This window comes from Mus pahari, chromosome 12, assembly GCF_900095145.1.
Source record: "Mus pahari chromosome 12, PAHARI_EIJ_v1.1, whole genome shotgun sequence".
NCBI lineage: Eukaryota > Metazoa > Chordata > Mammalia > Rodentia > Muridae > Mus > Mus pahari.
The window spans coordinates 50,201,499-50,216,966 of record NC_034601.1 but is presented as its reverse complement, the minus strand read 5'-3'; the positions used below and the strand labels follow the sequence as shown (position 1 = coordinate 50,216,966).

The window sequence follows — 15,468 nt, the reverse complement described above, 5'->3', positions numbered from 1 at the left end:
TTACCATGCCGTGGCCCTGGCCCCAAAATGCTGTGAAAATCTTGCCACTTGTTTATAGTGAAGTGGTGCCAGCTCTAAATCAAAGAGCTTCAGCAAGCATAAACCCAAATCTAGTCGTCATACGGCAGCTAGGGGAGGGAGAAGCTTCTGAAGAAGGAAAGAGAAGGCGCATTGAAATAGAAGGTACTATTTGTAGAATCCATTGCTTAGTCTTTCTGCTTCGTAAAAGTCTCTGGTACAGCACCTAAGAAGCAAATGGTCCTTAAAAGTTCACATTGTCTCGTGCATTAACCTCTTTACCCTCGTTACCGTCCCTGAGATAGAGGCGGGACAGGCATTGCCACCAGTCTGTCCATTTTCTAGACAGTAAAGTTGAGGTTTGTAGTGGTAAACCTAATCGCAGTGTTCATATGGGGGGATTGTTGACTTGGTGCATTTTCACCCTAATTTCAGAGCTAAGGACAGTGGGACTGAGACCAGGGCACACTTGGCACCACCTCTCGGTTTTATTCAGAGGCAACTTTCTACATTCCTCCAAAGAGTCATGGTCCCTTCTACAAGATGGGTAGATTTGAAGGCCGATTGTTATATTCTGTATAAAAGGAAGAAAATGGGATGCACTCAAACTTAACTATTTTAATATAGGGATAAATTTTGTGTTCACATAAAATAACTTGCAAGTAAACACAGTACTGAAAATCTTCTCTGGATGCACAAATAACTGTCACTGGAAATAAGAGGCAGAGAAAGCAGAAACTGGAGGTAAATACTGCTTATTTGGGTTATTCAAATTGGCTCATAGAAAAATTTATAATATGGGAGTAGCATGCAGGAGGATTTATTCATTGGACCCAATTACAATTTAATGACATGGAACTCATGCTAATTGAAGCTATAAGATGGCATTAGACAGTGAGACAGAGTCTCAAAGAAGAGAACAACTCATGTGATCCCATAAGAGGACACTGGAGAAGCATGTCACTTGTGAAGGTAAACCTACAAAGTCCTTAGAAATAGAATATTCTGTGTATTGTTGGGACCTAACATTTTTGTGTAAAGTTAGCCAAATGGTGATTTTAAAAGACAGGAATGACTAATCTTTCAAAGAACAAAAATACTGCCAGTTTCTAATCCTTGCCCTGCTTTAAGGTTCAAGTCAAGCTTCTAGTGACATCAGCTCTGTCCTCCTCTAAATGTTAGGAAATATCATCAATTTAGACATACTCCTCTCACCTTATGAAATTGCAAATTAATATCTTGACTTTATATTCACGCCTCTGGAAAATGTTATGGCTGCATTTATGCTAAGTACCAAATCTCCTTCCTATCGAGTATGCTAGATAAATTTTCCTGCAGTCTGTGTTTTTATTCTAATGGGTATTTATTAATTAACCTTACTTCTTACATTCACGCTTCTAGGTTCCAAGCAAGGCTGACAACTTCTGTAAGTCATCACTAGAGGCATCATTGGGAATAGAATACTTTGCTATCCTCTAGTAATTATGGTTCATGTCTGTACATTTTCATTTGTTAGGAGTCTCTTAAAGTCTTTTTCTTGGACATACTTGGGATCCAAATAACATACTCGTCAGCTCAGTTGCTTCCTATATTTCTATTTCTATATTTTTTTTTTTGAGAGTTGAGTGGTAAAGAAAAAGAAGAAAAAGGGGGAAAAAAAACCCTACATACTAGAAGTCTTATGCTACTGTACAGCTTTGAAAAGCAACCACCTCAACTTGCTGAATTGAATCAAAACTTGACTCTGAAGTTACAGATGTCAGAGAAGAGGGAAAAATTGAAATGGAATTCTCTGAAAAAACGCTCTTAATATCACCATGAGTTCTAGATTTCCTTACAAAAACTTTGGCATCTAAAAGTTCTTTACAAAACTTTGCATTTAAGCCGGCCTGAGTAGAATTCACTAAATTATATGGCCTGTTTCTAACAAACCAGTCTAGGTATGAAATTGATGAAAAGCCCCAAGAGTTTGGGGTAAGTTCTACTGTTTTTCAGTCTGCAAGCCACCATGTCTTGCTCATCATCACCATGCCTTGCTGCTCATCATCACCTTTACTGGATAAAACACTGATTCTATTTGAAACTAGGCAATGGCTTTGATATTTAATTCACAAAGCTTCCGTGAGACCAGAGTTGAAAGAGAAATCAAATTTGGGAGCTAAAATAGGTAGCACAATTCAAAGCTATAATAAACAAAATAATGAGTCACAATTACACAAAATTTTACTTTCAGCTTTTCCAGAAGCATTTATACTTGGAAGACCACTTGGTAATTATGTTTTATTTGCTATATATTTTTACTTTGAAAAACTAAACATATGCAAATACCAACATAAAAATGCCCCGATGGAGTCATGGGTAGTACACAAAGCATTCCAAATAAGCAACAATACCTTTTATTTTGCTTGAGTTTCTTGAATATCAATAACCATATGAAAGATTTTCCTTTTCTAACATAATTTCATGGATAAAAGACCTTATTAGGGAGAGATTCTGTCATAGCTATTTTGTTTTATAAGGTTCTAGATCCTGGTACATGGCAGACCAATAGAAGAATTAATGTGCAAAATTCCTATTTTAGCACACAAATTAGTTTGGAAGATGTGTTAAGGTCTTCAAAAGAGTAATGACCTTCTGAATTAGATGTGGGGATGGAAAATAAACACTCCTTTAATCATTTTATAATATAGGAATTTGTGCACCAAAATATCTACTGCCAGACTTGCCATTGTTATGCATCACCATGAAAACAATTCCTACAGCCAAATGAAGAAGTAATGAAGGGATGTAACAAAGCACCCAGCTAAGAAAGCAACCCAGAGTCTCTGGACTGTTTGAATACACAAATAATACTTTGGTTAGTGGAAAACTATAGCACCTCTCTGCTTGAATTTGAAGTTTGTGAAATAAAATGAAAGATTGAGCCCATAAATCTCTAAGAGGCCACAGTGAGCCTGTACACCATCTACTATGCTTCAATCCATCTTCTCGCCCTTGAGCATCAACGCTACAACTTGTTCCTACTTTCCATCCTTTCTAGGGTTTAATCTGGATGGATGAGCCGGCTCTGGGATAATCAAATACAGAGTTTATCTCCTTGCAAAAACTCTAAGGAAATCACCCAGGGTATGAATGTTCCAACTAATCAACTCCTCCTCACGCCAGCCGAGCTATTTAGTTCACAGAGCCTCGCTATGTGACACACGTTTGCACAAGTTTCTACAAACTTTGCACAAATTCAATATGGAAAATGGCAAAGGCTGGCCTCTTAAAGGAAGCTCCAATGTGGAGTGTAATAAAAGGACTGACTGTCCCCCATCCTGACCTGTCAGGATGAGTCTCTAAAAGATGACTTGTGGCTTACAAAGAAATGTTACTAGAGGAAGACGTTTTTGTGATAACTCAATAGACTGGAGGGTGTGATTCAGTTGTTCAAACACTTTGGGGAAGGACAGACAAAAGGGTTTTCTAATGCTAAAATCAAATGCATTGAATCATTCTAGGGTTGTGGACATTTTCCTCCTTTGATTCTGAAACTTTGTGGTACTAAATAAAAGCCCTTTTACAGAATGTTAAAATAAATTAAGGAGGCTTAACGCTGGCACCATCAAGCCAGAAACAGGACATTCATGTCTATACCTGTATCTCCTGTACAGTGTTAGGATGTTAGACATCACACACACACACACACACACACACACACACACACACACACACACTCTATGTGATTTAGGAGCTTTTCCAGCTCTGTTGCCTATAGAAAACACAGAATCTTGACCAGGACATCGTTTTATTAAATGTGCACAAGTCCTCAGAGAACACTTACGGAGTAATTCAGGTTACCGCACTCAGTGGACAGGAGAAGAACATGTAAAACTCTGTTCCCAATTCTAAAGCGTGCTACATGGCGCTGTTTCACTTTTCGTTGGGAGTCATTCAGTGGAGTGATTGTGAAACCTAGGTGAGCCTAACTATTGATTGTCTGCCCATCCCCGGGCGAAGTCTCTCTTGTATCAGCTTACCATAAAAGGGAACACTGAAGGCCTTCAGAATGACATTGGGTCCATAAGCTTTTGAGGAATATTAATGCAGAAATTATGCAATTCGAAGGGGGAAAGGACACAACAGTGTGTGGATCAGAGACACAAGTGCACTGTCTATCAGACGATAGAAGGACTAGAGTTTTCTAGAACGCTTTCTATTGTAACACTAGAATTATAGCAGACTGGCCACTGTCTAATAGAAGGTAAGTCTAACCCTACTAAATCACTAGAAAGACAGAATTAACCCTGAGGAACTGTCACAAGCACTTAAGTATTTCAAAGATTTGGCTGGTTTCCTTTAAACACAGAATTTATGAGTAATTTAACATCTTGGTATGCTATAGAGCACATTTTTATGATTTCCTTTATATACTTTATGGAAAATTAGATTTGCCAAGGAAATCAAGCTCAATCAACCCTAGTTAGCATACTTTACAGAAGGCAATACAAAATGCAAGTCCACATAAGAAAATCACAACATACAGAACTAGTGAAAGATTAGGGCAAGCAGACTGAGTACAGGGGAGAATATATTAAGTGACTGTGTCTCTCATATTTCTTGCAATGCTCCAAACCTCCTGTTCCTTTCATTGCCAGAAACTATCAAAATAACTCAAGAGGTTCCATTACCAAGCAAGCTAGAATTCTCAGTTGTCCTTTATATCTCAAAAAGTGGCATAGAAGACTTTATGAGAACACTCACTCTGCAGTTTTGATACAGAGTGTTAAAGGTGGCAAAATTTCCACTAAGTTCCAAAACAACATACATTTTACAAAAGGAAACAATATTTCACATTTAGTGACTAATCAAACAGCGCCAGCCATATAGGAGCTGGCCCATAGCTTTCCCCTGCTGAATGTCAGCAGTCTCCAAGGACATTAATGTTACATGAGGCTGTTCTACCATGAAAATAGATCAAGACAAAAATCAAAAGTATTCTGTATTCACAAAGGACACAGGCAAAACCACAACTGGCTTTCCCCTCCCCATTCTCTCGCTAATGCCGACAGTTTGTGCTATACTCCGGGCACAACTTTGTCGCCATCCGGATGGTCTTGCCATCTCGTCCCAAGATATGAAGGATCCTCATTCACAGAGCCTCTCCCTTTCTGAATGTATTCAACCAAGAGAGGCAAAGTGTCATTTCCCTTCTGCTGATCATTTCCCAGGAGACAGATAAACGAACGTTTCCTGACATCTTCTAAGAGATTCTCTGTTCCTCAGAGTCTGGGTTCTTCATGTTTGTAATAATTAAACATGGGAAGCTACTCGAGTAATTTGAAATTAATGCTATATATTAAAGCTGCAGAGGAAGCAGCTTAGTATATGCACAAATATACCCCAAATTCAAAAGTTAGAAAGCTCATATGAATGAAAGTACAAATATATCAACGACTGAAGAATAGAAATGTGTCAACTCCTGAATGAATAAATTCTTGTGATCACAAATAACCTAATTTTAAATTTTAATTTGACGCCTAACATAAATTGGGATGGTTCCATGGAATATTTGAACTACTGCTTAGAGAGATGCATGCTTGCACGTTAGCAGAAACAAGAGAAACGTATCACTAGTTGCCATAAAGTAGATTGATGAATAATAATGGAACCTATGTAAGTAAAGTCAGAAGATGTTAATTTTTTTTTTTTTTAAAAAAAGAATGCAGTTACCAGTTTGAGGCTGTACAACTCTGGAATCTTCAGATGTTTTAGCTCCAGGTACCACCCATGGCTCCTCACTTGAAGCTATATTAGAGAGAATCAGAAGGTGCTGAATGTATTATGACAGACAGACTGCTCAGATAGGTAAGTGGGTGGGAAAAGTGCACCGCAAAGCTCATATGGATCCAACCGGCAGTCACTGTGTACAGAAAAGCCAGTGTGCACACATTCCGACAGCAAACAACCAGCTAGACCATGCAGCAGGCACGGCTTTTGATGATGCTGTATGAAATCTAACCAAATAATATTTTAATTTTCCTTTTCAACCAACCAGCTACTGATTTCCCCGAGTTAACCGAGAGCACTCGTGCATTTAGCTTCCTAGAGAAAGGACTCAGTGCTCTACAGAGCTGATGGGCACCCGCCTGATGTGATGCATGTGATCAAGTCCGGGCCCCCGTACACGGCAGGCCAGCACTCTGTCACTGAGCTCACCATGCACATTCAAAGCATCAAAAGCAAAGCAACTTCTATTTACCCCAGGAACCCCCAGGTCTCTCCAATGGGAAGGTTGTTTTTGCCTCAGGAAACTCAGGGAACCTTTTTGGAGCTAGAATAAAACACATGAGGTAGTTAGGGCAGGTGCATAAAAACAAAAGAGGTTTCTAAATGTTTCAAAGTTACAAAAGCAACAAATACAAGATTAAAAATATCACCCATAGGTCAAGCAAATACCCAGAAGTATTTTTTTTTACTTCTGCTTCAATGAAGGATAACTGTTTTGTTTGTTTGTCTGTTTGTTTTTGAGACATTGTGTAGCCTAGGCTGTCTGGAATCCATGATACCCCTTGACTATATTTTTTATGTTCGGTTATTACAGGACGGACCACCATGTGCACTGTAAAATTCCTTTTTATGGAATTTTATAATCAAGCCACTAAATGAAGCATTCAGGCTTTTCCATCTACATTTACTAGTTTTCTGTAAGTTCTGAAAATACATGTGTTCTTAGGTATAATTCCCTTTAATCTAAACAAAACCCCAAACAGGTTGAATTAGAAAATATCTGTGTGAGAGCTTTACAAATCATAAGGCACCTATAGAACTCTGTGTATATTCTTCTCCATTTAAATACTTCATTCATAAAGAAGTTCTAAGAATCCTAAGGAATCTATAGAAACATCTAATATGTCTTATCTGTCAAGATAAAGCTAGAAATGAGTACAAACCACTGGGGGGGGGGGAAGATAAGACACCAATTTGTTCAGTCTCATATGATTCTGAGTGAAACAAAATAATAAAATAACTATCACCACTACCAAGAAAAACTACCTGTGGCTTTGTCATAGGAAAAGCCTCTTTAGGGCCCTAAATTATAAATGTTTAAAAATCACATTTAAGGTGTAGGGGCTGAGAGCTCATTGTTCTATATTATTTGTCCCTTTTCTTGTGAGGAGATTTATTTGAATCAAGTTGACACCAAGTATTTCGACTAGCCATGCATAGTACTCCCAAAGGGGTATTCATTGCTGCTACATCCCTTGATGACTTTTACCTAAAGTGCTCAAGGGCAACTCAAACTCAGGTATTAGAACAGAGCGGGCTGTTTCTGACGTCTTCTCACTGAGGACTACAATAAAGAAGGACATGGTTAGCAATGTGGCGCTTCATAACAGACTAGCATGCAGTGAGCAATCCATGACTTTCATAGAAAGAGCTGGCTTTCCTTGGAAAAGTCACGTAGCTGTTAAATGGGAGATGTCTTTTAGGTCAGCATCTACGCGCACAGCCAAACACATGCTGTTTCTTTTCTTCAGGGGAAGAGAATAAATACAAAAAGCAAGATAGATTCTTTTGGGTAAAACAGCAGATAGAAAACAGCGGTTACCAAGAGCAACTGAAATTCTCATTAAACAGCATGTCTCTCGGTGATTCTTCCCAAATTTATCTGGCACAAGATTTCCCATAGCTGGTCTGGGCAGAAATCCCAGAGAGAGTCAAGATTTCCAGCAGCTCTCGAGGCTGAAACACTACCCCTGCCCACACAACCCACAAGACGGGGGTCAAAAGGGCCATGCAGTTAGTGCGCAGCATCCACGCCTGCCTGTCTGTCCCGTTGGTCACCGAGATCAAGGCACGTGCAACTCTCCAGTAGAACTTGTCCAAGAAATGGGAATGTTAATTCTCAGAAAAAGAAAAGAACAAGGAGGGAGAAGGGGCGTGGCAGGATAAAGCAGTGTTAAACCTGTGAGCGCTGGGGTTCCTAATCATTGCTGTTCTATTGTTGGGGAGGGGGAATGGATGGACAGTTTTTAGTATTACCCAGTGCTGTCTCTGCAGTGTCCAAAGCACTAGACAAGGTGGGCTTAGTGCTTCTTGAAACTGTTTCCGGAATCACTGAAAAGTAAAACATAAAACAACTTTATGAGTTAAGAGATGATAAACTAAAGAAGCCACCCAGGCACGGCACACCCCTTGACAGCCTACATATCTATTCAACTTTCTAGGGTGCCACTAGCTAGCTACCTACTTGCCCCAAGTGCCTCTGGCTGCCTCTCCTCCCTGATCCACCCTTTCCAGGTTGGCTTCGCCCAACTCCTTCCCCATGAGGCCATTTTTTTTCTTCACCGCAATCTTAATGTTTCGTCTTCCCTTTCTTTATCCCCATAGCTTAGTGTGGCGGCTATGGTAAGCAGGCTCATGACGATTTAAGTGAATAAATACATAGAAAAAAAAAAAAGATCTAGAGTTAAATAAAACCAACTATCATGTTACAAGATTTCTCTTAAACCCCACAAATAACCAGTAGAGCTTAGGCCCGGGCTGAATTGTGGGCAGTGTTCAAATGTTCAGTCTGAGAGTGTTTTGTTTTGTTTTTGAGCTGCTTCATTAAAGGTAATGGTGATGTGTGTGAAAGACGTGGGGAAAATATAACCATGAACACCGAGATTTTAACATTCTACAAAACCCTGAAATTTTGCAGCAAGGACACACATTCAACAATACTGAATAAATAATAAGGGCTGGGGATTGCCCAAGTATTTCTGAAGTGGAAAGTTCTGGGTAGAGCTTGGCAGAAAGTTGGGAAATCTGAAGACTCCCACCAGACATCGTGCCAAGGGAAGAAAGTGGAACTTGGAAGGCTGGGCAGAACGTTTGACACAGAAACAGCCTCGTTTAACCACTGGTCACGCCTGTACTTTTCTCTGTATTAACTGATCATACCAAAGTCATTTAAAAAAAAAAATCAGCTTCGAATATCACCCAAGTGGATTCTGCTGGTAGTGCAAATGGTTTCCACCTCATCTTATAAAGGCCCCTTTTCTTTTGGTAAGGTCATATACTCTGTTGAGATATATTCTATTTATTTTGTTACTGTACCAACTGTATTCTCTCTTGACCAAACAAAAGCCCCCAAATTTAGTGCAAGTGGAACCCCACAAATACCTCACCTTATCAAAATTTTATGAATGAAAAAGCTCACTTTTGATGAGAGTTCTTTAACTAATGAACTAACAGTGAGCTGCAGGAAATGTTTGACCATTGTTAGTTTCACGAAATCCAGGATAAGGTGGCATTACTCTGACCCAAACTCAGTACTTCTGAGCCTAGTGTCTCCCCAGAGGATTCGGCTGGGTAGATTTATTTGGAGAACAGGCATTGAATGTTTGGTAGTAGCAATGATAAAACTATGGGGATACTGCTTCCCTCGTGTTTGAAGGTTTTTGTTTTTATTTTTGTTTGTGTTTTGAGCCAGACAGTACACAATCTCTATAGTAGGGCTATTGACCTGCAAGGGACACTTTTTTTTGTAAATTATTTCAATGTGTTTTCGTAGACATCATCATGGACTTATGAGGGATATAAGACACTCTGTTATGTTGATCACCTGTGAAGCTAGCCGGGCAATAAAAAAAAAAAAAAAAAAACAAAACAAAACAAAAAAAAAACGGTCTGGAGTGTTCATACAAGAGGAAGGACCACAAAGCACGATGTCACCCTTAGTGTCAACTCCCTCAGCTCTCAGGACATCTCCATTCATTGTCAAATTCAAACCTCCCCTGCTGCTTACTGTGTCCACCAACCTTTGCTCCACCCACTTGCATCTCTTCTTTTCCCAAGCTTAGAACCCTAGAATCTCCTGTTGTTTTATGATCAAAATTAATTTCTTTTTTCATTCTTTGCTAAAAAAAAAAAAAAAAAAAGGTTTGTAGCTCACTATTTGAGCCAATGAGGCATCCTTCCTCAATAGCTTACTCACTATTTGAACCAATGAGGCATCCTTCCTCAATAGCATCTCCTTACCTGTTACTGGCTGTCCTGCCACTTTTTCAACCTCTGGCGTTTTAGATTCTGCTGGTAAAGCCAATGTTTCATTCTTAGCTGAACAAAAAAGAAAGCCAATTTATTTCCTCATAGTACAATGTCCAGCATTACCTTATTGCAAACATAATCAACCACAAAATGTATTGCAGAGTTATTTGATTATTTTATGTGTATGAACCTAATGCCTGCATGTATGCATGTGTACCATGTGTGTGCACATAGTGCTCAATATGGTCAGAAAGGGACTGAAGGTACAGCTGGTTGTGAGCCACAATTTGGGTGCTAGAAATCAAACCAGCAACAGTAAGTAATAATAAGTGCTTTTAACCACTAAGCCAATGGTTTTCTCAATAACAACAAAAATTCATTTATACACACCTCTTCCTGCCAGTCAGTCCACTCTACTGTCCCAAGGGCTAGTATGAATAGAACACAGACTTTAAAGTTCCTCCCAATTAACCCTAGAATTACTTTAAGATCTTAATAGGTAAAGGAATGACAGACTCACAATAGAATACTTGAATAAATTCCATCACCCAGCTTAAAGTTTCTGCAAGGCATAGTTGTACCCGTGAATGTCCCTTTATTTTTATTCAAGGACAGTTAACTTTAAAAAAAACCCTACACATCAATAGAGATTTTCCATTATTACAGATGGTAAAAAAAATATAACAGGTTATAATACTGAAAAATTTGAAACCCACAAATAAGAGACACAGGAAAATAAGCTATTTGGAAAAAATGTGTATCAGAACCACAATGAGAGTGAGTGGGCTTCATTTGAGATGCATGCTAACACATATCTTCTCATTCAGTTTCTGGGATTTTGGTGTAAAACAGAATTTTTTTCCTTTTTTTCTGTAACTTTTGCAAAACCTTTCTTCTAAGCCTGGGGTGTTTTCTTAAAGAAATTCTAAATCAGAATTGCACTCCCACCAAAAAAAGAAAATTCTCAATTTTCAATCTGAAATATCTCCAGCCGTATTCCCTGGGACATACTCATCCCCAGCTGGGACATACTCATCCCCAGCTGGAGACTGAGTGTTCTCGAAACTTTTTGAGAATGGAAATTTTGTAGCCACCTATGGTAGGCATCACTCTTACAGAGTCTTATTCATTTCCTTCTTTGAATTTAATGTGGACACAAAATATGTTTACTCCTTACAGACATGAAAGCAATTCGAAAGCAGACACATATCAGTTTTGGCTGTGCACATTTCAGTGGACAGGTGCAGTGGGCTGGCCATTGCTCTTAATCCAGGGTCCATGGTTACACAGCATGCTTACATCTCAGAAATAGTCAACAACACTATCCCCATCTCGTTACAAGGATAAAAAGAGTAACAAGTCTGTCTGTAATGACTAAACATACACACCTTTTATTTTAAAAAATCTTTCCCCCCTAATATTTATCAAGATTTTCTTTCTGGACATCTTCTGTAATGACAGCTTTAAATTATTCTGATTGTTATCAAGGGAAGACTCATTGACTCACAAGCTTCTCCTGAGTTCTGCTCCTCTTCTTTTCAATGCACACCAGAGGAAGATGAACTCTTCAAATGTCAATTACAAGGTCCCATCCAGTGTTCCCAACTCCATCAGGGCAGTTTTGTTACTGTTTTTCTTTTCCCTTAATAATATCCTATGATCTTGATTTTGGTAACCTCTACCTGTCTAGGAAACCTAATTTTGGAAACTTGTTTCTGTCTTTCTGTCCCTCTATCTGTCTGTTTTCCATATCTATCTCTCTGTTCATCTGTCTCTCTATACGTTCGTGTCTCTGTCTGTCCCCTTGTTCCCCTCTCTGTCTGTCTGTCTCTCTGTCTGTTTTTGTCTCTGTCTCTGTGTGTCTGTCTCTGTCTGTCTCTGTCTCTGTCTCTGTCTCTCTCTCTCTCTCTCTCTCTCTCTCTCTCTCTNTCTCTCTCTCTCTCTCTCTCTCTCTCTCTCTCTCTGTGTGTGTGTGTGTGTGTGTGTGTGTGTGTGTGTGTGTGTGTGTGTGTATGAGTGTCCCTTGCAGTCTTCCCTCCCTCAAGATCTTAGACTCTCAATCAGGGACCAGACACTAAATTGTTTCATCTTAGATTCAATAGCTGCCTTTAATTGACAATCACATTAACCTAAAATTCAATCACAAATCGGAAAACATGGCAGACCATCTTCTCCAGATGTATTTGTATCCTTCATACAATGCTAATTTCTTGTAAAGGCATACATGGTACTTCTAAATATGACACATCAATTATCTGAGTAGTTGGGAGATGGGAAATATATTTAGATGAGAGAGTTCTAGCATCAGTTTGCAACCCATGAGTATTTGTCTATACTATACACACCTGCTATCCTGGCAGAGAGTAAAACACTATCCAACTGTGGCCTAAACCTCAGTAATTCTTTTTCCTCCATTTTTCTTTTATGTTATTTTCAACACTATTATTTTTCTTAACTTTTGGCAAGGGGTGTCTTAGCTTTGGCAAACCCTTTGTAAGTCCCTTGGAGACGAGTGTGTGTAATACTGACTTCTCTTGTTTATTTATTCACACCATGTGTTCTTAGAACAAAAGCTATTGCATCTCTTAATGTCCCATGATGGGCTCTGCTGAAATGGGGTTATTATTTTTAGGATTTAATCTCTCAAAAAATACAACTCTTCTGAATTGCAGTGATAATTAACTTTGGGAAGTTTATTTCTCCCTTGGTAATATAAAAGTGTTTATTTCCATGCAATTTTGTGGAGGAAAAATTTTGCACAGCAAAACAATCAATTAACAGAATGCAAAGTTGCTTACAGATTGAAAGAAAAACATCTGGAAGCTATGATTTATATAGCGACTCAACTTCTAAGCTATAAAAATATCCCCCATAACTTGGTAACATTTTATCGCACAATAAGATGATTATGACTGACAGCAATTAATGTGACATTTCAAAGTAGCAGCTAGAGAGGAGTTCTAATATTCTCAATGCAAAGATATCACATATGTCTGAAGTGGTAAATATGCCACTTATCCTGAACTCATTGTTATCCGTTGTATATCTGTATTGAACTACCACTCACATACAAATGGATAATCATCACCAACTAAAAAACCAAAATCAGAGCCGATATTCTGAAACTGCTAGAGGATAAAGAAGGAAGAACTTCAGCATCTAGGCAGAGATAATGAGGTTTTAGATAGGACTCCACAAGAAACAAAACCAACAAACAGGGTCTCCAAAAACCCTGAAGGTTTTGTACAGCAAACATAACTGTAAATAAATCAGCAAAGAGGCAGCCCACAGAGTGTAAGAAGATGCTTTTGAACTATACATCTTATTTTTCCCCATTTTTTATTAGATATTTTCTTTATTTACATTTCAAATGCTATCCCAAAAGTTCCTATACCCTCCCCCCACCCCTGCTCCCCTACCCACCCACTCCCACTTCTTGGCCCTGGCATTCCCCTGTGCTGGGTCATATAAAGTTTGCAAGACCAAGGGGCCTCTCTTTCCAATGATGGCCGACTAGGCCATCTTCTGCTACATATGCAGCTAGAGACATGAGCTCAGGGGGTACTGGTTAGTTCATATTGTTGTTCCACCTATAGGGTTGCAGCCCCCTTCAGCTCCTTGGGTACTTTCTCTAGCTCCTCCACTGGGGGCCCTGTGTTCCATCCAATAGCTGATTGTGAGCATCCAACTATACATCTTATAATTAGTGTCTAGAATATACAAGGAACTAAAAAAAACACTAAACATTAAGAAAACAATTTAAGTAAAAATGGACTAAACAGAGTTCTCAAAAGGAAAACTGTTTAAAAAGTATTCAAAAAACATCCTAGAGGATGGCTCAGTGGAGAAAATACTTATCACTTAACACTAGAGAGTTCAGATCCCTGAAACTCACTGAGTGCCAAGTGGGCATGCATGGTGGCCCATCTATTATTCTGCCCTCAGAAGGCAAGGACACGGGATCCCCAGAACAAGTTGGCAGGCAAGACTAACCAGAACAGTAAGCTTGTGTTTGATTAGGAAACCCTGATGCAGTGAATACTCTGGAAGAGTAATTCAGGATGATTCAAACCTCAACCTCCCTCAGTCCTTCAATGTGTACACATACACATATATATGAGCATGCATACATATATGCCCATACCTGCAAACGCACATACAGTAACTCATACACACCACCTAATACACATGAAAATAGAAAAAAAAAATTTCACCATCATTAGCCTTCAAACTATCCTCCTATGCTGTCTCACTTCAGTCTGAATGGCCATTATCTGAGTTTCAGATCTACGGCCAGAGAAACAACTTTGAGCCCAATCTGATAGTCAAATGAGGCTACCAGGATTATCCTCTTGGCCTCTTTGAAGGGGATTTTGCTAGTGTACCCAATCCTTTCTAGAAGAAGACCATAACACCAACCTTATTCTTGGCTATCTCTCTTCCTATAGTATGTTTAAAAATTGTAAAAGAACCTACAGATGACTGACTGTAATATCTAACCTCCAACTTCCTCCTCCATGCTCATTATTTTTGCTCTCAAATGGCTCATCTGAAATATCCCTCACAGAGTCGCAGTGCGGTATCATTCAGTGCTAGTGTGCACTGAAAAGCCTTTGCTTACCTAATTGTGCCTTGAGAGCATCCGAAATCTCAAGCATTATGGATGTGGGAAGTTTTACAGTGGATTCATTAAGACCCGGAATAATCAGATGAACTGTAAGGGAATAGATGTAAGAGTAAGAGGAGGAAGAAAACATATCACATATCAGACAAAAACAAACCATAGAGAATCAGAATCACAAAGAGGAACCTAAAGGATGACACTGCCTTCCTGATTAACTTTAACTCCACATTAAAAATGCAGGAAAAAAAAGGTGACCACACCTTTTTTTAAAGAGTTATTTTTTCTCACATCTAGAACTTATCAGCAGAAATCCCCTTGGTTCAGATTCACAGACTCAAAGCTTTCCCATGGGCTATAGTTATTTCCACCCTGCCCCCTTTTAACATGCCAAGACAACGGTGGTGTCTCTTGGTTGGTAGCTTAGCCAGCTGAGAAGTTAAAACAGTAGAATGAAATGCATGGACACTAATTTAGCACACTTGCTCCTAGTACAAAACCCCGTTAGAACCACGTTGTCAAAAGATCACCTAGACTGCCTACTCCAGATGCACATTTTGTGATGGACTTACCCAATATTGTTCCCCCCAAAGGAGTCTTGTCTGGGGATTTGGTTGAAGCCCTGTGAGTAACGTTCTGAATCACTGGTGAAACATAAAAAGGCAAGAGTGTGGTAGGGATGAACACAGGCACCAACACAAAGCTGATGGTGTAAAGCTACCGGTACCTTGTACAGTCTTTGTTTTGTTTTTGTTTTTGTTTGTTTGTTTTTGTTTTTGTTTTTTTGTTTTTCAAGACAGGGTTTCTCT

The 15,468-nt window shown here is 39.1% G+C and overlaps 1 protein-coding gene across 3 annotated transcripts in view; it reads right to left on the bottom strand.

The window, feature by feature from the left end:
• Nucleotides 1-15,468, bottom strand: part of Abi3bp (ABI family member 3 binding protein) — a 209,840-nt gene that overhangs the window by 83,991 nt on the left and 110,381 nt on the right. For all 3 annotated transcript variants that reach the window (XM_029544381.1, XM_021209067.2, XM_021209070.2), the window contains exons 8-14: nucleotides 15,232-15,303; nucleotides 14,660-14,752; nucleotides 10,030-10,107; nucleotides 8,047-8,121; nucleotides 7,280-7,354; nucleotides 6,263-6,334; nucleotides 5,734-5,808 (exon numbers count right to left, since the gene is read on the bottom strand). In XM_029544381.1, coding sequence (XP_029400241.1) covers nucleotides 5,734-5,808; nucleotides 6,263-6,334; nucleotides 7,280-7,354; nucleotides 8,047-8,121; nucleotides 10,030-10,107; nucleotides 14,660-14,752; nucleotides 15,232-15,303 — 540 coding nt within the window. The remainder of the gene's footprint in view (nucleotides 1-5,733; nucleotides 5,809-6,262; nucleotides 6,335-7,279; nucleotides 7,355-8,046; nucleotides 8,122-10,029; nucleotides 10,108-14,659; nucleotides 14,753-15,231; nucleotides 15,304-15,468) is intronic.